Source organism: Eptatretus burgeri, chromosome 13 (assembly GCF_056783735.1).
Source record: "Eptatretus burgeri isolate ZD-2024b chromosome 13, Ebu_testis_v1, whole genome shotgun sequence".
Lineage (NCBI taxonomy): Eukaryota > Metazoa > Chordata > Myxini > Myxiniformes > Myxinidae > Eptatretus > Eptatretus burgeri.
This window is the reverse complement of record NC_140973.1, coordinates 60,256,996-60,279,803: the sequence shown is the minus strand read 5'-3', so window position 1 is coordinate 60,279,803 and position 22,808 is coordinate 60,256,996. Positions and strand designations below refer to the sequence as shown.

The 22,808-nt window shown below is 45.0% G+C and overlaps 1 protein-coding gene across 3 annotated transcripts in view; it reads left to right on the top strand.

Moving 5' to 3' along the window:
* The window catches only part of FLT1 (fms related receptor tyrosine kinase 1), a 139,979-nt gene that overhangs the window by 110,605 nt on the left and 6,566 nt on the right, over positions 1 to 22,808 (top strand). For all 3 annotated transcript variants that reach the window (XM_085852679.1, XM_085852680.1, XM_085852677.1), the window contains exons 22-27: positions 4,043 to 4,137; positions 7,438 to 7,560; positions 8,345 to 8,456; positions 11,487 to 11,586; positions 15,729 to 15,834; positions 16,513 to 16,655. In XM_085852679.1, coding sequence (XP_085708805.1) covers positions 4,043 to 4,137; positions 7,438 to 7,560; positions 8,345 to 8,456; positions 11,487 to 11,586; positions 15,729 to 15,834; positions 16,513 to 16,655 — 679 coding nt within the window. The remainder of the gene's footprint in view (positions 1 to 4,042; positions 4,138 to 7,437; positions 7,561 to 8,344; positions 8,457 to 11,486; positions 11,587 to 15,728; positions 15,835 to 16,512; positions 16,656 to 22,808) is intronic.

Genomic DNA, 22,808 nt, shown 5'->3' with positions numbered 1-22,808 from the left:
TTTAGGAACCATATCGTGTAGGACCTCAAATTGAACACTTCAATGAGTGCTTTCTAGATATGTCAAGCGTGAGATATTATGACGTCATTTAGTGACGTTATGAGGCAAACACATATTTTTCATGGTTACTCTGTAGAACGATTCTCATCGGAATCTCTCGTAGGCAGATATTCCTCAAGGAGTCGCTCCTGGTGGATAGCAGCTCTGTTCACCTCAGTGTGACCTTAAAGAAGTCACATGTGGTCACCTTTTGGCAAGACACGGTTTATTTAATTCATCGATTATATACGTTGTGCTGGGATTCATAAACTTTTCATTTTGAGCTTGTACGAGAGCTCCTTGAGGTTCCAACCCTAAAGTTTTGTCCACCCCCCCCCATCCCCCCTGGAAGGGACAAACGCTGATTTTATTACTTTTTAAATTCTATTCCAACAAAAAAATTGTACCCCCAAAATATTTCGTATGAGTCGATCAGGAAGTCGTGAAAGCTTCAAAAAAGAGCAACCTTAACCTTGTTTGCTTGTTGTTGTTTTTTGCTTTGAATTTACAAGAAACTGCTAAAGAAGAGAAAGATGGAGAAACTTGATAGAAATTCAGGAAAACTTGAGAAAAGAGCTCTAACGATTCTAGAAATACACATGGGAATATCATTGTGTTTTTCTATGGAAAACTAATCTTCATGTCTGCCCATCTCCATTGGCAGATAGGTACAATGGATGGAACCAACAGGACATCAATCGACGTTCGCTAATCACTGTGGAGAGCAAGGAGCTGACGTTTCGGGTGTTATCCCTTCATCGGAGCTTGCTTCTCTTTTGCTCTGACATTGGGTTATTGCCTGACAGTTTCTCCTTGCTTCCCATGGTGGTTAGCATACTCTGATCAACGTTATGTTGATTCCATCCAATGTTTTGCTATGAATGAAAATCTTTAGCTCTATCATGTTTTTTTTTGGTTATTTTTTTAAGTTCAAGCTTGAAATTGTCATCGATTTCGTCTATTCACCTTTGGAAGCAAAATAATTTTTTATTTTTATGCACTATAATCATTTTTAGTTTTGGCAATTGGAGACATCTCAAACACAATTCAAGGTACTATTGCAAAGGCATGTTTTATGAGAACACATTAATGTTTTGAAACTGTTATAGATTAATAAAAGGTCAGAGGAATTTTCTGCCAAATTTTGAACGATTGAGTCTATAATTGGAGGAAAATCTATAGAAGAGCAGAACCTTGAGGGATACAATGAAAGGCCTCTTTACAGAGTAGCACCAGATGACCACAAAAGGTTGTGAACGTTTTTCTGGCTGAGAACCAACCCTGGACAGGTTTTCACTGTCTCAGTGTGTTGCAACATAGGGTAGCAATGAGATCAGGGCCATCTCTCTCGACATATCTCGAGCTTTTGATACGGTCTGGCATCCAGCCTTGCTCTCCAAACTGCCTGCTTAGGGCATCCAAGGCCAACTTCACTCTTGGGTTACTGACTTCCTTGACTCTCGTAGCCAATGTGGCTCAACAGAATCCTTTCATCTCCTCTCCCTATTAAGGTTGTAGTGTCACAAGGCCACATCCTATTCCTATTCTTGGCCCACATCCTATTCCTATTCTTCATCAATGATCTCTCTGACCCTCTGGAAAATCCCCTTTATCTATTTGCTGATGACTCCACCCTCTGCTATAACATCCCTTATCCTTCAGACTTTCAGGTAGTAGCCTTTTTCCTCTCTTCAGACCTCGACAAAATCACAAACTGGAAAATCAGTTGGATTGTGTCTTTCAATCTTGACGTCCGTCCGTCTCTCTCTCTCTCTCTCTCTCTCTGTCTCTCTCTGTCTCTCTCTGTCTCTCTCTCTCACTCTCACTCTCACTCTCACTCTCACTCTCACTCTCACTCTCACTCTCACTCTCACTCTCACTCTCACTCTCACTCTCACTCTCACTCTCACTCTCACTCTCACTCTCTCACTCTCTCTCTCTCGTTTCACTCTCTCTCTCTCGTTTCACTCTCTCTCTCTCTCTCTCTCGTTTCACTCTCTCTCTCTCTCTCTCTCTCGTTTCACTCTCTCTCTCTCTCTCTCTCTCTCTCTCTCTCTCTCTCTCTCTCTCTCTCTCTCTCTCTCTCTCTCTCTCTCTCTCTCTCTCTCTCTCTCTCTCTCTCTCTCTCTCTCTCTCTCTCTCTCTCTCTCTCTCTCTCTCTCTCTCTCTCTCTCTCTCTCTCTCTCTCTCTCTCTCTCTCTCTCTCTCTCTCTCTCTCTCGTTTCACTCTCTCTCTCTCTCTCTCTCTCTCTCTCTCTCTCTCTCTCTCTCTCTCTCTCTCTCTCTCTCTCTCTCTCTCTCTCTCTCTCTCCTCTCTCTCTCTCTCTCTCTCTCTCACTCTCTCTCTCTCTCTCTCTCTCTCTCTCTCTCTCTCTCTCTCTCTCGTTTCACTCTCTCTCTCTCTCTCTCTCTCTCTCGTTTCACTCTCTCTCTCTCTCTCTCTCTCTCTCTCTCTCGTTTCACTCTCTCTCTCTCTCTCTCTCTCTCTCTCTCGTTTCACTCTCTCTCTCTCTCTCTCTCTCTCTCTCTCTCTCTCTCTCTCTCTCTCTCTCTCTCTCTCTCTCTCTCTCTCGTTTCACTCTCTCTCTCTCTCTCTCTCTCTCTCTCTCTCTCTCTCTCTCTCTCTCTCTCTCTCTCTCTCTCTCTCGTTTCACTCTCTCTCTCTCTCTCTCTCTCTCTCTCTCTCACTCTCTCTCTCTCTCTCTCTCTCTCTCTCTCTCTCTCTCTCTCTCTCTCTCTCTCTCTCTCTCTCTCTCTCTCTCGTTTCACTCTCTCTCTCTCTCTCTCTCTCTCTCTCTCTCTCTCTCTCTCTCTCTCTCTCTCTCTCTCTCTCCTCTCTCTCTCTCTCTCTCTCTCTCTCTCTCTCTCTCTCTCTCTCTCTCTCTCTCTCTCGTTTCACTCTCTCTCTCTCTCTCTCGTTTCACTCTCTCTCTCTCTCTCTCGTTTCACTCTCTCTCTCTCTCTCTCTCTCTCTCTCTCTCTCTCTCTCTCTCTCTCTCTCTCTCTCTCTCTCTCTCTCTCTCTCTCTCTCTCTCTCTCTCGTTTCACTCTCAGCCATGATCTTTCTTGGGCAAACCACATTTTAAGATGGCTTCAAAAGCCAGATGCCAACTGGGCATCCTTTGTCATGCAAAATCCTTTCTTGGCACATCTGAACTCCTATCCACATACAAGGCCTTCATCCACAGCCTGATGTAATAGTGTTCTCCCCTCTCAGCTGGCACCCCTACCTCACACCTTGCTCAGCATGACACCATGGTAACCAAGGCCTTCAAGATCATTGGAATCTTCTTTGCTGAATATGAGTCGATGGGCCTAACACTTTACCATCCACACTCTTCAATCTCATCCTTCCCTTCTACCTTCTAGTCTTCAACACAGCCTTCACCACCATCTCAGATCAACCCCCCCCCATCCATAACCATGATATTCTCCACACCCGTTAAACCACCCCCCAAATTTTGCTTCTTTATCCATCTTGTCCACCCTGTGCATTGGTCCCTACCCCTCATTCTTCCCCACACCCATTATTTGTCCAAGTTTCCCTCTATTTTTTTTCCTTCAACTCTGCTGTTGGTGTTTCCCCCTTCTCCTTCTGCTGCTCCTTTTGTTCTGTTGCATCCTGATCCATTCTGTGTTGTAGTTGTTCCACGAGCCTTGACTGTATATAAAAAAGTGGAATTTGCCAGTGTACCAGAACACAATGGCCTACTACTCTTTTACAAAAGGTGCAATGGAGTCCTTTACGTCTACCAGCTAATACCAGCAGACAGGACACCCCAGCTTGATATCCCTTAGAAGGATGTCCCACTTGTTACAAAGCCATACTGTGAAGTGCAAAGATGATGGGTTATATTGAGTCAGGAATTGAAGGCAAACGCAGCAGGTTTCAATTTCTGATCGACATTTTTCATTGGCAATAATTAATGATCGACATTTTATTTTGTGACATCACAAACATTCAAAGACAGGATCAACCCTTTGACCTTCTTGCCCATCTTAGATGAAGATCCTGATAAGAAGCTTCTCACGATGGAGGACCTAATATGCTACAGCTTTCAAGTGGCCAAAGGAATGGCATTCCTTGCTTCGAGGAAGGTAAAAGCCCAAAAGAAATTGAAATGATCGGTTTTGAGTAAAATATACAGTATTGTTTTACAAAACTTCATATTTAAATGGGAGGTGTTAAAAAAAGAAAAGAAAGAAGAGATGCTTCATTTTGTGATCGGTATGATCAAGTGTCAGAAATTGGGTAGAGATTTCCTCTTCGTAAATGATCACAGTCATGGACAGCTGTTTTTCAGTCATGGAGTTCCGAAGCATGGACTCCGTATATAAGTTTCCATTAATGCAGGAAGGATACCAATTGAATTGGCAAGCGTTTGATTACACACAAAATCTTCATTTATGGTATACAGTGTCAAGGACATAACAGAACGAAAATAACAGCACAAATAAATGAGGGAGGGAGTGGGGCGACACACCAACAACAGTATGGAGACAAAATAGACGGAGACTTGGAGAAATAAGGGATGTGGCGAAGAATGATATGATATGAACAAGATGTATAAATCTGCAAACTCTCACATAGCAAATGAAAAACTGGAAACCTGAAAATTGAAAGTAGAACACGACACGTGGCATCAGAGAAGAGACAGAATTGGCATGTCCATGAGCTGAGATCTTCACGAGTAAGCCAGACACTCACTGGGACATGCATTTGACAACACACCACAACAAGGTACAGTAAAACATGGACAATTGTATGAAAATGCACAACTAACAAGGCAACGACACGGGGATGAAATATTAACAGAAAGTCGCAACATATTTGGTCCGGAAACCTTAGCTTTGATGAATTGGAAGGAACGAGGCACTGCACGTGCCAACATCCAAAGCGCTCACACCCGGAACTGGAAGTCAATTTATGTAATTTACACTACCGGTCAAAAGTTTTAGAACACCCCCATTTTCAGTTTTTCTGAAATTTAAGCAGTTCAAGTCCAGTGAATAATCTGAAATGGCACAAAGCTAAGCTTTGTAAAGGTAAACTGCCAGAGGTTAAGAAAAACAGTTTAGGTTACCAAAAACTGAAAAATAATGTAAATTTCAGAGTTGTTAAAAAAGGCCTTTTTCAGGGAACAAGTAATGGGTTAGCAACTGCAGCTGTTCTGCAGCAATGGAAGTAAGTTAAACCTTGCAAGTTGATGCAAGCAATGCTTACAGGTATCGCAACTTTTGTTGATTAGTTACAAACCCTCTGTATAAAAGCAGTGATGGGACAGACTGTGTTGCTACACCCTCTGAAGCATTATTTGGACAATATTGCACTACAGGAAGTAGTATATTACTCTCATAATGGCGAGAAAAAGACAATTCACAAAGGAAGACAGACAGACCATTCTGACCCTTAAAAGTGTTGGTCTTTCCTTTCAAGAAATTGCAAAGTAAGCCAAGGTGTCAGTGAGTACAGTTTCCAACACCATCAAAAGGCACTTGGAAACTGGAGGAAGCTCTGACAAGAAGAGGTCTGGCAGACCCAAAGCCACAACACAATCAGAAGATAAGTTTCTGAGAGTCAACAGCTTGCGTGATAGGCGGCTCATAAGACAGCAATTTGGAAGTCTCAGTTTCAACTGTGAAGAGAAGACTTGGAGCTGCAGGTTTGACAGATCGAATGGCAGTAAGAGGCTTGCCTGGGCCATGAAGCACCTCCAGTGGACAACTGAAAACTGGAAGAAGGTCTTACGGATTTATGAATCAAAATTTGAAATCTTCGGTTCATCACGCAGAGTTTTTGTATGCCGTCGAGTAGGTAAAAGGATGGTTCGTCAGTGTGTGACACCAACTGTCAAACATGGAGGAGGAAGCGTGATGATCTGGGGCTCTTTTGCTGGATCCAGAGTTGGCGACTTGCACAGAGTGACTGGCACCCTGAACCAAAAGGCCTACCACAGCATTTTGCTGCACCATGCAATACCCTCTGGTCTACGCCTAGTTGGTCAGGGATTCATCCTACCGCGAGATAACGACCCAAAACATACCTCCAGGCTATGTCAGAACTACCTTAGAAGAAAAGAACAAGACGGTGAGCTTCAAATCATGGAATGGCCAGCACAGTCTCCAGACTTAAACCCCATCGAGCTGGTTTGGGATGAACTGGACAGAAGGCTGAAAACAAAGCAACCTACAAGTGCAACACATTTGTGGGAACTTCTGCAACAGTGTTGGGAAGAACTTTCCAAACACTACTTTAGATTTCCAAGTTCAGCTGTTATATCTGCTGAAGGTGGCTACTTTGATGAGTCAAATTTTTAGATTAAATTTTTTTCAACAAAACGATTCCTGATTTCTTTTTTATCTGCAATTGTTTATTTGTTCTATGCTTTAATTTCAGAGTACATTGAAACATTAAACTGCTTAAATTTCAGTAAAAACTGGACAAATGGGGGTGTTCTAAAACTTTTGACCGGTCGTGTATTTTCCCAAATCGACAGCTTTATCATTGACCCATTGCCTTTTGCCCCCATGTGAAGCAAGAGAGGGATCTGTGTCAACTCGACGGCTCAGGCTCAAGTAAATGTTTCCCAAACGTCCACGTTCGATTGCGATGCAGGATTTGTACGTCGACTTGAAAGATTAACTTTGGCCTACAGTCACGGTCATCGCCCGCAGTATTTTCGCACATCTTGGCGGATTGTGCGTTGGAGAAAAAAATGTTTTGGCGATTTGCCGAGTCTTCTGCCAAAAGTTATTGCATGATATCCCCCCAAGAGCCCCATTTGAATTTGGGCCTAATCTTCCAAAACTATTTTTTGGGAAATCTCCACTTGTAACAAGTGAACTCAGAGAATTGAATTTGTTTGCTTAACACTTTGATTGCTTCGGCTCCAAGGTAGCTTTTCCATTCCAAATTCTCAAATGTTAAGAAAAGGTTCTAAATTATATTAAATGTACAACTTCGAGTACATTCTAAAGTCACATTGCCATTTTATTTTGAAGCACAGCTGTTCAACTTTCTGCTGCTGTTTTTTCTTCAAGTGCTTTTCTCTGCCCTCATCGTTATGGTGCGATCGATAGTAAAAGGGCTCTTCTATCTGTTTGGCTTTTTTAACAATATTTTTTGCCCATTTATTTATTGTTGTTTCAGATTAGAAATAGTATGGTGTTATTTGCTGTTTGAAAGGAAAGTCCCAGCTTAGAATCCATATCCAAAGATTTGCCTCATGTGTGAAGTTCATGTCAAAAACAAAAAGCTCTTGAAGATCAATGAATGTGTTTACATTATTTTTCTAACGTTTTGCTGATAAAAACAACTTGTAAATGCATGGATCCAGTGGTTTCCCATCGAGTTTATTTTTTACCCTTAGTGGTGTAATGGTGTTTGTGTCCACACAGTGCATCCATAGGGACTTAGCAGCCCGGAACATTCTGTTGGCGAAGAACAATGTTGTGAAGATCTGCGACTTTGGCCTGGCCAGGGATATTTACAAAGACCCCGACTATGTCAGGAAAGGAGACGTGAGTGGCTCATTCACGCGCTGGGGGTATTGGGTGTCGTGCGTGTCTGTATTGGTGAATGTTCACATTCCGAATACGAAGTCCATGGAACGGCCCGAACTGAAACAGGCCGAGGGAATTTGTTTCTCGCTCCGAATGTAGCGGTGGATTTGGCTACCTGGAAAAATATTTGAGGTCAGGTTAGGAAATGAGATGTTTTGACTCTGGTTTGCTCAACTGGTGCAAAAACAAAATCTCATGTATGATCCCCAAGGGACTTTACTTGGTGGGAAAAACAAAGTTCAGCTTCAGGAAAAGGGACAAATTACATGGCAATGGTTGGTTGAAATGTTCAACTCAACTCAAAGGCAAAATACAAAACATGTGGAAAGCAATCATTTTTCCATGCATTTGAGGGGAGATGAGTAAGTACAGATGAAAACAAAACTCGACATTGAGCAATGCAGAGCCTCGCTGGGGAATATTATATAGATTATAGTAGATCTGCAAATGAGCGATGTGTATAAAAGTAGATCTGCATGCAGAAACGCACTCCCTGCTACATAAATTACAATAGCCTCTCTTGTTCCTTCAGGAATGTCAAAGCTAACAGCTCATGAGTTCCTTTGGGTCAATGATGAAATTATCCACTCCAAAGTTTCTTTAAGATTGTGTCGAAAGCTCTTTTAGCTCATATAATTGTCAAGTGGGTCAACATTACATGCATGAAATAACCTTGCAAGGAAGAGTACACATTTTGCTTCACTGCCCCTGCCCCCCAACTACCATCCTGCCCCTATTTTAGGCTCGGCTGCCTCTGAAGTGGATGGCTCCAGAATGCATCTTTGACAAGGTTTACACGACACAATGCGACGTCTGGTCGTTCGGCGTCCTGCTATGGGAGATTTTCTCTTTGGGTAAGCGGAATGCTATGAAGGTCAAAGCTTTGCGAGTGACCAAATGCTGGAGGGTAAACCTCACCCATGTCTGCTGTAAGGCAGAACTTTCCTCGTGAGGCATGTGTGTTTGTGTCAAAGGGCTTTGCAATCCTGTCACTGTCCCACAAATGTGTATTTGGGGGAGTTTCTTCCATGGGATAAACTTTAAAAGAATGAAGTTTAGTCCAAAGTACTGGTGATGTCATAAGCACCTTAGCTAAAATGGCATGCGCATGTTCTGTGGACGTGTTGTGATTAGAGGTCACATGCAGTCGTATGTGGCATGTAGCTACGTTTCTCAAACTACGATGCCATAGGAAAGAATCCATTTGGGAATGCTAAACTACTACAAAACCGCGCTATTTCCCTGCATGTGCTGCAAATTCATCTTCTCCATTGCACATTTTTACAGCCGTTCGGTTACCTGCCAGCCCCACTTGAGTGACGGAGCTTGGCTGTTGCACAAACAAGGTGGAGTGCAAAGGAAGTCGTTCATTAGTCTGTAGTTTGAGGCCCTAAAGAATTTGTGTGCTCTCGGGGAATTCAAAGAAATAAATTATCCAAATGCTTTACATTCTTAAAGATGGATTTTAATGATTCCCTAGTTTTTAATCATTTTCCTTTTTCAGGCACAAGTTGCGAAGTCCATTTGTTGAATGGAAGCAGAGTTCATTTTCCTGTTATTTCAATAACGCTATTCACTTTGATGGTGTTTTGATGAACCATTGTATCAATCAAAACTCAACAATTTAAAAACCGTGCTCCGATTTAAAAAGATTGTTACCTCCGCCACCGAAGGTGGGTGGCACTTATTTTTACCCCTGTTCGTCTGTGAAAAGGATATCTCAAAAACCTGTGGACGGATTCGAACGAAATTTGGTGGACAAGTTTGGTGTGTGACAAGGATGAAATTATTACGTTTTTGTGAAGATCCAAATACTATAATTAAAGTGATTCTTCACCATCGAGAGATAGGGCCAAAAACTATGTATGGCAAGATATCTCAAAACGTTGTGGACAGATTTGGACAAAACTTGGTGGACAGGTTGGGTGTGTGACAAGGAAGAATTGATTCGATTTTTGTGAATATCCTGATCTAAGAATTTTGAAAGTGATTCTTCACCATTGAGAGATGGGACCAAAAAGGATATATAGCATGATATTTCAAATAGTTGTGAAAGAGTATGATAAAACGAGGTGGATGTGTTGGATAGGTGACAAGAATAATCCAATTGATTTTGGTTCAGGTCTGGATGCAGATCCGGCCTATCAGTGGGATACAAAACGTAAATTGTTCAGCTTGGTGGAGGTATGCGTTCAACCGAGTGACATTTTTGGTGTCAATGGTATGATTGATGCAGTATCGTTGGAGAGCATGTTTACCTTATTGATGAAACTGTCTGCAAACTGAATGTCGCATTTTGATGATTGAATTGTTTTAAACCAATTCCAAACCTCACTTGTTTATTAACCTCCGCCATCTTCGAAGATGGATGGTTACTGTTTTCACCCCTTTCTGTTTGTTTGTCTGTTTGTTTGTGAACAGTATTACGGAAAAACTCCTCGACGGATTTCGACGAAACTTGGTGGGGGGGGGGTTAGGTATGGTCCAAGGATCATGCCATTAAATTTTGGACTTGGTCCCCCCGCCCCCCCACTAAAAAAAAAAATTGTTAGAGAAAATTTTTTTTTTGCATTTCTACATGTTTTCAGTGATTTCCAACCCCCCCAAAAATTGTTACCCCCCCAAAAATTTTTTTTTTTTGCATTTCTACATGTTTAAGTGATTTCCAACCCCCCCTCCCCAAAAAAAAATTGTTAGAGAAAAAACATTTTTGCAACTTTTTTTTCAACAAAATTTAGATTTTTTTTTTTGCATTTCTACATGTTTTAAGTGATTTCCAACCCCCCCCCCCCAAAAAAAAAATGGAGAAAAGAACTATTAACTGTCAGCACTGTTGACATATTTAATGAATAAGATATAAGGTTCACTTGAGTGACCCAGCTGTATTGGCGGCGGAGGTTTTGCACTCTCCCGAGTGCTCCCCCTCTAGTTTAATCTGTCATAATCCAAACTTCTTATTTTTAAGATGCAATATTTCATCTTGCTACAACTACTACTCTTATTACTTCACAGCCCCATTTATTCCCATAGGGTTAGCCGGGAAGCCTTTCTTTGTCCCAAGTCTTTTACAAACCTGCTGTACAGGCCTGACGTTCGACTGAAGGCAATTTGAGTATAACCATTCCTTTCACGCCATGAGTGCAGAGGGCTGCCGAGACAGCTATATGTGGCTAAGGAGTACAGTCCTGGATGGGTCGCCACTCCAATGCAGGATATACTCGAATGACTTATTACCGCTGTAAGCTGGTACTCATTTTGCCGACCTTGAAAGGATGACTGGCTGAGTCAACCCACCTGGTGTTATTTCAAAGGAAGACAGGGCCTGAGATCTCAGGGGAACTCAGGACTCTAAGATCTTAAGTCAGCCACCTTCACCGTTAAGCCAACACCAGGCTGAAGGCAATTTGAGTTGGAATTTGGAACTTGTTCAGGGTATGGACGATAACTCCATGCTCTTCACGAAGGACACTGTGAGATCTTTAACGTCCACTAATTAATGCTGACAGCTGGGATTCCCGGCTTAACAGTCTTCCAATGAATGGTGCACACATTGATGCCTCACCCTGCATGCGAAACACCAGGATGGTAGTTTATAGCTAAGTCTGTATTCGAACCCAGGCGAGACAGCTCAGAGGTGAGTGCGCATACCTTTTGCTAGGCTATTCCATCAGCCCATAACAGTTGATCAAAACATAAATATGCATATTAATTTTCTTCACCCAAACTTCAGCAACCGACCTGAACTCCAGGTTTGTCGAGTCCATGGTTTGTAAAGCACTTTTGAGCTGCAGTGAAGGGTTTTTTTTGGTGATTTAGTTGAACTTTTATTTATGAATTTATTTTGTTTTTAACCATGACCTGATTGCTCACTGTTTACTTTCCAGGAGCATCACCATATCCAGGAGTCCATATCGATGAAGAGTTCTGTCACAGACTGAAGGAAGGCATTCGCATGAAACCACCTGAGTATGCCAGCCCTGCCATGTACGTGTCTCTTAATGCATCCGTGCCTTCCATCCCTAACCTTAGCATTCCTTATCATAATTATCACTTTAATATTCCTTATAATAATTATATCACTTCCAGTTCCGTGTTCATCTGCTCTGGGTTCGTTGTTGAATCCCCATCTGCTCGTTCCACCTCAATCAATAGCTGTTATTTTTCGAACCGAAAGCATCGTGTTTTTTTACCTCCGCCCACCGAAGGTGAAGGTGGTTACATTTTCACCTCTTTCTATTTGTTTGTTTGGCTATCTGGATGAAAGTTGGTGGGCAGGTTGGGTGTGCGACAAGGATGAACTGATTAGATTTTGGTGAAGATACAGATCCAGATCCGACTACTACAATTTTTAAGTGATTCTTCACCATTGAGATATAGGGCTCAAAAATGATATGTAGCACGATATCTCAAAAAGTTATTCGGCCTGATATGTTCTCGTGGATCAGTCCTTACATGGCGGAGGTATGCGCTCTACCGAGTGCCCTTCCAGTTCTGTTATATTTTCGTCCCTGGATTGCTGTTCGTGTTTTCTTCGAAATTTTCCGTGTGAAATCATACCTTGCTGTTCATGTTGTGGAGTCCGTTTTTGTGTATCCAAGCCTAGTCCTCGGATAGCTGAGAGCAAAAATTTCTCAATTTTGACGTTGTTTGTTCCGTTTCATTTTTTCAAAAAATATACAAAAACAAAACTAAAAAAAACTCTCCAAAACACCATCTCATTCCACTTTATACTTGTACTTCATGTACCTCTTTCTTCGCCTCTCCCTTTTCTCAATATCTCAAAATGGAATCTTCATTGAAAAACTTTTAAAAAACATCAAAATACTTCACTTTTCTAATAATAATAGTAATAATACTTCACTCACCTAAGCACTTGGTCCTTCAACCCTCCTCCCTTTCCAAGAGCATGACCTTTCTCTATGACTTAAACAAAAATTCCTTCCACCCATCTACTATCTTTATCTCAGAATGTTAAATTTGGGTATCTTGAGAAGTCCTGTTTGCAGAGGTTTGTGCACAACAATTGAATCCAGCCTGGTGTTGGCTTAATGGTTAGTGTGGTGGACTTGAGTTCCTTGGATCCTGAGTTCAAATCTCACTTGCTGTTGAATTAATACCAGGTGGGGACGTGGGGTTGACTCTGCCTGTCATCCTTCCGAGTCGGCAAAATGAGCGCCAGCTTGCTGGTATCCTATATCGGAGTAGCGACCTGTCCAGGATTGTGCCCAATAGCCAAGGAGACTGCTTAAGTAGCACCAATGCTCTGCACAGAGTATGGTCCCAATGGATGGATGGAATCAAATCCCCTTCATGTTATTTTACAATGTCAAACCCCTCGCTGTCAGTATCCTCTCTCACATCTCCGACAAGCCTGTGTCCATCCAACCCTACCCCTTCTACGTATCACCCTCTTTAGCGTTGCTCCACTTCATGTCCCCCTTTTATGCATCCCCCCCTCACCCCACCCTCTCCAAGCTTCCCCTCAACCCCTCTCTCGAAGTGTCAACCATCAGCCCCTCCCCTCATAGCTTCCCCCATCATATCCTTCTCCTCATCCCAGCCTCTCCCAACACCTCCTCCCCTGTCCCTCACTGTATGGACCTCAAACAAAAGAGACTTCTGCTCCAACCGAACAGATCTCTCAATCAAGTGTGATGCTGACAAACTGGATATCATCTTTTTAGCAGAATCTTTCCTACCCCAGGACATCCCTTACTCGTTTGTGTCTCTCCCTAACTATGGTCTCATTTAGTTTGATAGGCCTGAACCCCATCCTCATGGCGAAGTTGCACTTTACATCAATAACTCAATTTCTCACCGTCCTTGTACTAACCTTGTACCTCCAAACCCCCAGGATTACATCTGACTGTGACTTCCCCTTCGTTCCCACCTCTTGGTTGTCTGTGTTTTGTATCGTCCTCCAAACAGTGACGACTCCATCGACATCTCTCTCTCAGACAACATTGACCAACTTTTAACCACTCATCCCAACTCTCTCTTTCTCACATGTGGTGATTTCAGTTGGCACCATGCAAATTGGCTGGGTGTTGGTACCTCTCTCACCAGGCATGTCACTTTAGCAAAGGACTTCTGTGACTTCATCTGTCAACTTTACAACCTGGTCTGTCTCTGGAGTATGCTTTTCCTCCATCACTTCCCTCGATTCAAATTGCAACACAGCTGACTCCGCTTGTAAGAAAGCCGAATGTCTCAATTCTGTTGAATTCTAAATCTTGTGTCCCGAACCCCTCACTCTCAGTACCCATCCTTCCCTGTCGTAACCAACAGTTCCTGGACTCTGTATCCAAGGCCAACTACACTTATGGCTTACTGTCTTCCTCTACTCTCATAGCCAACATTTGGCTCCCAACTGAATCCTTTCATCTCCTCTCCCTGTCAAGAATGGAGTTCCCCAAGGCAGTGATTTGGGCCCAGTTATATTCCTGATCTTCATCAATGATCTCTGACTCTGGAAAAATCCCCTTCATCTATTTGCTGATGACCACTCTCTGCCATGCAATCTTTCATCCTTCAAATAGGCAGGCTGTAGCCCTTTCCCTCTCTCTTAAGACATCTTCCCTCTCTCCACTCTTCAGACAAGCTGGTCCAACACTTGGAATATGTCTTTTAATCCTGACAAATCTCATACACTTTGAAAATCATCTCTCTCTCTTTCTCTCTCCGAAATGACCGACCGGCAACCCCCCCCCCCCCCCCCATATACTTTCTTCACAATCTCTCGAGGAAGTCTGGTCACTCAAAATCCTCAGTCGCACTATCACCCATGATCTTTCTTTGGAAAACCACATTTCAAAGTTGGCCTCTAAAGCTAGTCGCTGACTGAGCATCCTCCGTCATGCAAAGTCCTTCCTTGGCACATCTGAACTCCTATCCACCTACAAGGATGTCATCTGCCCCTTGATGGAGTACTGTTTCCCCTCTGTGCTGGCTCTCCTGCATCACACCTTGAACAGCTTGGCACCATGGAAACTAATGCAGTCAAGAACATTGGAATCTTCCACGTTGAAGTTGAGTCTATGGGCCGATCACTTTACCATCACAGACAGGTCGGTAGTCTGTCTTCTACTTTCTGTGCTTTGTACCCCCACCCTCCCCCCCTCCCCACCAACTAGGTTTCTGCAGGGCACACATGGCCCATCAACTCCTTTCTGGTGAAACTCCCAAAATCAAGGATCACTGCTCACTTCCACTCATTTGTTCCTCTTTTTCCCATCTGTGGGACCAACTTCCACGTTCTCTTCAATTTCATTCTTCTCTCCAGGTCTTCAAGACTGCTGTTCACCACCATCTCAGATCCATCTCCCATCCAAAACCATCATTTTTTTTTTTACCCGTGTTAATATTAACCCCTTTTCAAATTTCCAGTTTTTCCTTCCTGAGAGTTTGCTTCTGTATCTATCTTGTCCACCCCGTGCATTGTCCCCTACCCCTCATTCCTCCCCAGACCCATTAATTAATTATCCAAGTTTCCCTCTGTTTTTTTCCTTCAACCTTGCTGTTGGTGTTTCCCCCCTCTCTGCTGTTGCTTTTGTTCTGTTGCCACCTGATCAATTTAATGTTATTGCTCTTCCATGAGCCTTGACTTTGTATACAAAAAAAAATTCACCATCACGCTATATCCTGTACACACTTAAATATTACTCCAAAGACAAAGTTCCATGAGGTCCTATGATGCATGTCAACAGTTTTGATTGAAATTGGACTTGTGCAAGATAAACTAATTCGTAATTGATCCAAATGCAAGTTGAACCTGTGGGTTTGATCCATTTTGAAATAAAGGAATCCTTTCGGGTCTGGTCCGGCCAAATAAATCCCGTTTAACAAGCAAGGTACCCTTGTGTTGCCATGGCATCACTAAGCCTACCATCACACGTACACACAGCATTTTGCAAGTCCATTTCCATCGATATTCTCTAATTCTTGATCTTGTCAGATTTGAAAATTATCAAGGTTTGCAAACTTGTGTGAAAGACTTTCATATGTATTAGTGCACTCCTTTACCTTAACACTTCGACCCAATTCCGACCATGACATTTGATCTCCCAATCACCCTTTCCTAATGCTTCCTGCCCTCTTCTGTCACCACCCCCTTCCATCCTACACAGCTATGAGATCATGCTGGAGTGCTGGTTTGGCAATCCTCAGGATAGGCCAACGTTTGCCATGCTGGTGGACAGGCTGGGAGACCTTCTGGAGGCTAATGTACAGGAGGTATCTTCAATGAGCCTTTATTGATGTAAACCAAACCGATGCTATGAATGTTTTGTTTTCGTAAAGCCGTGAGGGTGGTACTTGGACCGTCACTCCAATCCTGTTGTGGAACCAATATATCTTGCACAAAGCCCAAAGATCTGACCAAGTGACCCTGCTATGAGTAAAATCAAAATCAAAACATTTGGCACAAGTTCATGATTTGATCCCATGAGCATCGTCAAAGTACAATAATACTGTGAATGTTCTGCTGTTCACCAATTAGAAAGGAGATGTTATAGATGAACACAACATAGATGAACCAAACTGATGGCAGTGTTTGTTCAGGTGTGGAAACCTTCGATCTCTCATTTTTCATTTTCAGATGTTTGTCCGGGTTGCATTGAAGGATGAGATGAGTCCTGCCCATTGTGGCATTTGTGAAATTATATAACAACATTCCGCCCCATTAACTCAAAGGTTGAAGTCGGAGTCAGCCAGTTTAGTCAGCCAGTTTAGTCAGTGCAGCTCACCATTGGGAGGTGTATTGTTAAATTGAGCATGTACCCACACATGGTCTTTCATTTTGTGTACCCCTTTGTTGCATACCTCCCTCCGCCGCCCCCCCCCATCCTCGATTAATCTAAATTGGAGAATTTAAAATAAATAAAAAACACAAAAACCTGGTTGTATTGGCAGGACGGCAAGGATTACATCCCACTGAACACATCTACAGTCCTGGACGATGATTCCGGAACCTCATTCCCGACCTCACCTGCCTCTTGCCTTGGCGAAGACCCGCATGACCCCAAGTTCAACTACGACAACACTGCGGGAATCCGGTACGTGCCGTTTGTACATGTGATGGAACTTTTAAGCATGTGACGGCTGTGGCCATGCGGATCGACGATGACCTGAGGAAACCCGGCGATCGTTGAACAGATGATGATTGATTGTCTGCAAAATGTACAACATTCTAATTTATGAGCAGAAGAAAATTGCAAATGTACAATCGTAAAATCCAGCCATCCTGTGTGCACCGAGTTGTTCGTAGAGGTTACGGCGAGCTTTGCCACACACTACTGACCCACAGCTTAACGCAAAATGATCCTTGTACACTGTACAGTGTGTCAACCGTCCTAAGTGTACGTCAATGTGTTACACCCGCACTGTAAATATCTATTACTGACATCGTAACTATTTTTAAGTGGTGTATCCCAACACTGCTCGCTCAACTATCTATTATTACTGACAAGTAAATACAACCCGTCTCTTCGCTGATGGGAAATATTGAGGGAAGGTGGAGGGGGGAAGAGAAGGGGTGAGGGAGTGAGGAGGGGTGAGGGAGCTAGAAAGGTGGTGGGGGGAGCGACACCTCACCAAACGTCGCTATACACTCTGGGAGGAGATGTGGGAGTGAGGGGATGTAGGAGAGAAAAGGAGGTAAGCATAAGGAGAGGGGGTTTGGGAGGAGATGAGCATGAGGGGAGGGGGAGGGAAGGCAGCGTGAGGGGAGGGGAGGGAAGGCAGCGTGAGGGGAGGGGGAGGGAAGACAGCGTGAGGGGAGGGGGAGGGAAGGCAGCGTGGGGGAGAGGAAGGGAAGGCAGCGTGAGGGGAGAGGAAAGGAAGGTAGCGTGAGGGGAGAGGAAGGGAAGGCAGCGTGAGGGGAGAAGAATGGATAGCAGCGTGAGGGGAGAGGAATGGATAACAGCGTGAGGGGAGAAGAAGGGAAGGCAGTATGAGGGGAGAGGAAGGGAAGGCAGCATGAAGGGAAGGGAAGGGCGATAAAACTCGTCCAAACAGCAACATTTTCGTTTTTAACCGCCAGATTCTGTATAAAACCGGGCGGGAGTGTTTAAAACCCATGCTATCAACCAAGCACAAGCTTGCCTGCACGCATGTTCACACATGCAGCCACCTTTGCATCTCTAAGGTCTGCTCACTCGGAATCTGATTTGTTCACGCTACACTCTGGGGAAGCTGTTTTAAATTCAAAACTAAACCATCAGTCCTTAACAGTCCCCTTAACAGAGGGGGAGGGGTGTGAGAGAGGAAGACAGGAGAGGGGTGGGAGAGAGGTGAGAGGGAGGGGTGGGAGAGAGGTGAGAGGGAGGGGTGGGAGAGAGGTGAGAGGGAAGGGTGGGAGAGAGGTGAGAGGGAAGGGTGGGAGAGAGGTGAGAGGGAAGGGTGGGAGAGAGGTGAGAGAGAGGGGGGGTAGGCGAGAGAGGGATAGGGTTGGGAGAGAGAGGGATAGGGTTGGAGAGAGAGGGATAGGGTTGGGAGAGAGAGGGATAGGGTTGGGAGAGAGAGGGATAGGGTTGGGAGAGAGGTGAGAGGGAGGGGAGTAGGAGAGAGATGTAGGAGAGAGATGTGAAAGGGAGGGAGAGAGAGGTGAGAGGGAGGAGGGAGAGAGAGGTGAGAGGGAGGGGAGGGAGAGAGGTGAGAGGGAGGGGTGGGAGAGAGGTGGGAGGGAGGGAGAGAGAGGTGAGAGGGAGGGGTAGGAGAGAGGTGAGAGGGAAGGGTGGGAGAGAGGTGAGAGGGAAGGGTGGGAGAGAGGTGAGAGGGAAGGGTGGGAGAGAGGTGAGAGGGAAGGGTGGGAGAGAGGTGAGAGGGAAGGGTGGGAGAGAGGTGAGAGGGAAGGGTGGGAGAGAGGTGAGAGGGAAGGGTGGGAGAGAGGTGAGAGGGAAGGGTGGGAGAGAGGTGAGAGGGAAGGGTGGGAGAGAGGTGAGAGGGAAGGGTGGGAGAGAGGTGAGAGGGAAGGGTGGGAGAGAGGTGAGAGGGAAGGGTGGGAGAGAGGTGAGAGGGAAGGGTGGGAGAGAGGTGAGAGGGAAGGGTGGGAGAGAGGTGAGAGGGAAGGGTGGGAGAGAGGTGAGAGGGAAGGGTGGGAGAGAGGTGAGAGGGAAGGGTGGGAGAGAGGTGAGAGGGAAGGGTGGGAGAGAGGTGAGAGAGGGGGGTAGGCGAGAGAGGGATAGGGTTGGGAGAGAGAGGGATAGGGTTGGGAGAGAGAGGGATAGGGTTGGGAGAGAGGGGTGAGAGATGTGAAAGGGAGGGAGAGAGGGGTGAGAGATGTGAAAGGGAGGGAGAGAGGGTGAGAGATGTGAAAGGGAGGGAGAGAGGTGAGAGGGAGGGGAGAGAGAGGTGAGAGGGAGGGAGAGAGAGGTGAGAGGGAGGGGGTAGGAGAGAAAGGTGAGAGGGAGGGGGTAGGAGAGAAAGGTGAGAGGGAGGGGGTAGGAGAGAGGTGAGAGGGAGGGGGGTAGGAGAGAGGTGAGAGGGAGGGGGTAGGAGAGAGAGGTGAGAGGGAGGGGGTAGGAGAGAGAGGTGAGAGGGAGGGGGTAGGAGAGAGAGGTGAGATGGAGGGGTAGGAGAGAGAGGTGAGATGGAGGGGGGTAGGAGAGAGAGGTGAGAGGGAGGGGGGTAGGAGAGAGAGGTGAGAGGGAGGGGGGTAAGAGAGAGAGGTGAGAGGGAGGGGGGTAGGAGAGAGAGGTGAGAGGGAGGGGGGTAGGAGAGAGAGGTGAGAGGGAGGGGGTAGGTGAGAGGGAGGGGGGTAGGAGAGAGGCACTGGATGACAATGTTCACGAGTAATGTCCTCAGACGTCTGCGTCCGCCAAATGCAGGTGAGTAGGGCCTGAACTTTGTTCAAGTCGATCAATATATTCAGTGACAGTGTGAATACTTTTGCCATGGCTTGGAAATGAACAACCAAGCAGCTTATATCATGCTCACCAAGTAGCTTAAGCACTCAAGCAAGTACTCCAAAAAAACGGTTGATAAGGAATGGCTGGCTTGACAAGCGATCGGTCATATAAACACCATGCACCAGGAGATGCCCGTAATGTCAATTAATGTCCGAATTGGACAAAGGAACACTTTTTTTTTATCAGTCGGAACTGCTGAAAAGTTTCAATTTCAGAGTTTAAACTTTGAAATTTGGCTGAGTTTAAGAGATTCTGGAGGTTATGGGGCATGTGCGGAAATTAAATAAAGCCATTGCTGGTGTCTCCGGGCGTTTATAAGCATTGCAATGTATCCAGCGATTTGTAGGTACGATGATCAGGCATTCGATGATATGAATGAGGAAGTGAAAAAAAGCTTTATCGTTTAAACCGTTGCAGCCTGTTCAAGTAAAGGCATTGTTTACCAGGTGAAAAAAATGGCAAATTTTGACCACAGTGAGGTGACCAAGGAAGAGCCTTGATAAAGGATAATTAAATAAGGTCAGGTCAGGTCAGGTATGGGAGCATGTGCCAGAACAGCACGTCGCTGCGTCCACTTTCCGCCGGTACTCCAGGGGCCTCCGTCTGGCCATCCCCCAGGCAGATGCCAGGCCCATCCCCATCTCCTTGAGATGATGTTCAACCTGTTGCAACCATGAGGCACGTGGTCGACCCACTGGCCTCCTCCACTCATGAGACTCCCTCGCTGAGAGAATCTGGTGAGCAGGATCAGCGTCAGGAAAACGAGCCACATGTCCATACAGCCGCAACTGACGCTCACGGACTATGCAGGTAACAAATCTCATCCGAGTCTCTCTCAGCAACCGCTCGTTGGACACAAAATCCGACCAGCGATAGCCAAGGATTCTCCGAAGAGACCTGGTACCAAAGGAATTAAGTCTCTGTCTCAGATCCTTGGTCAGAGTCCAAGTCTCGCACCCATAGAGCAAGACTGGAAGTATCAAGGACCTGAAGACTCGGACTTTCGTCCTCCCGCACAGGTACCGGCAGCGCCACACCCCATGATCCAGTGAATCCATGACTCCCCAGGCCCGACCCAGACGTCTATTGACCTCTGACTCACAGCCAGCAGAGACATGAATATCACTGCCAAGGTAAGTGAATCTCTCCATGACCTCAACATCCTCACCACAAACAGACACAGACAGGACAGCAGCATCCAAGATGTCACCGAAAGCCTGGATCTTTGTTTTGACCCAAGAAACCCGTAATCCCAACGGCTCCGACTCCTCATTCAGCACCTCGAGGGCCCCCAAAAGGATGTCTAAAGTCTCCGCAAAGATGACTGCATCATCTGCAAAGTCAAGGTCCGAGATCTTGACATTCCCAAATGACGCACCGCAACTTGATCTCTCCGACATCCTCCCTAAAATCCAGTCCATACAAGTGCTGAAAAGTGTGGGGGCCAGTACACACCCCTGACGAACTCCAGTAACAACTGGAAATGCGTCAGAGATGGTACCACCACACTTCACAGCACTCTCAGTACCAGAGTAGAGTTCAGACATCAGATCGATCAGTTTTGGTGGCACCCCATGAAGACCAAGAATCCTCCAGAGGACATCCCGATTCACTGAGTCATTCAATTAAATAAGGCCGTTCATTATCTCTTCAAAAGGGGTGTTTAAATTAACCCAAACACCCAATTTTCTCTCATGCACTACCTTTGAGTTCCCTCAGTAAGCACACAAAGTTTGGGGCCCACTCGGTTTCATTATTTTGAAATTATGGAGGAGACTGACAGACTGACATACACTGACATTTATTAGTATAGAAAATATGTGAAGGGCTCGGCTTTTGTGCGTCTATCGACAATGCCATCCCTGTTTCTCTCTGGACTATCGTCTACGTTTGTGAAGTGAAACCAATGGCTACGTTTGTGACGTAGCTCACGAGCTATCACCTCATGACAAGCAGAAGGCATTTGAAAGGTGCAGGAGAAAAGGAGTGATAAAATCTGATCATGTTTTATTTTATTCCGGCACAGTTGTTTGGGCCACACCCGTTTGCCTATTCGGCCGCAGGTGGAGCACATCTTGTGTAATGTCCGAGGAAGTCGACAAAACGGCAGTCCTTAAGGTGCCAAGTCCAACCTTCCAAGTGAAATGAACTCCAAGATTGCGCATGACAAAGCCACTTGTACTTCAGAATTTATATCAATCGGTTTCCATCCACAAAAATGTAATTCCACAGTCGTAAAATGATATCCCTGACTTCGTCAATGATCGAATATCCCTTGATGGATGTCTCCCGTCACTACAGCACTTGGTCCTGATTTGGCTTCCTGCAAATGATATTCATAACTTTTCTCCTCTGCCCAATCTCATCTTTGTCTGTAAGATATGGCCCAGGTGATTGTTGTTTCCACTTTCAATTTCAATTTGTACATTCCCTTTCAGGATGTGCTCTGGCTTTCAAAAGGAATTAGCCACTGTGGCTAATCCAGGTTTAGAATGATTAGCCACAGGAGAAAGGAAATAGCCACATATTTTATTCAAAAGTTTTTTTTAGCAATATGAAATAATAAGTTAATTTTAAGGCGGATGTGTGAGTTTGATGGGTGAGGTTGATTGGATGAGTGAGTTGGATTGTTCAGATTGGTTGGATGAGTGAGTTTGATGTGTGAGATTGGTTGAATGAACGACCATCAGGGGAGGTGGTGATTGTGAGGGATTGTGGTGGTGGTGGTGATGGTGTGTGTGTGTGTGTGTGTGTGTGTGTGTGTGTGTGTGTGTGTGTGTGTGTGTGTGTGTGTGTGTGTGTGTGTGTGTGTGTGTGTGTGTGTGTGTGTGTGTGTGTGTGTGTGGGTGGTATGGTCGTTGTGCCTTTAGTAGGTGGGAGTGGGGGATGGGGGTGGTTGTGGACCAGGATTGGACCAACCTCATGCCAGTCAAACTCACTCATCCAACCAATCTCACCCAACGACTTCACTCATCCAACCAATCTCACACATCAAACTCGCACTTCCAACCAATGTCACACATCAAACTCACTCATACAACAAATCTCACCCATCAACTTCACTCATCCAACCAACCAAAGTCACCCATCAAACTCACTCATCCAAACAAACTCGTCCTACTACAGGTACTACTACTGATTGTGTCAAAACTCACCTGGCAACCACTGACCCAACGAAGCATGCAGAGCCGAATCATTCCGGAATTTTTTTTTTTTAATTAAAATAAAATTTTGAGACGAGAATCGTGCATCATTTCGGTCGATATTTTTTTTTTACTAGAAACTAGTTTAAAACTACTA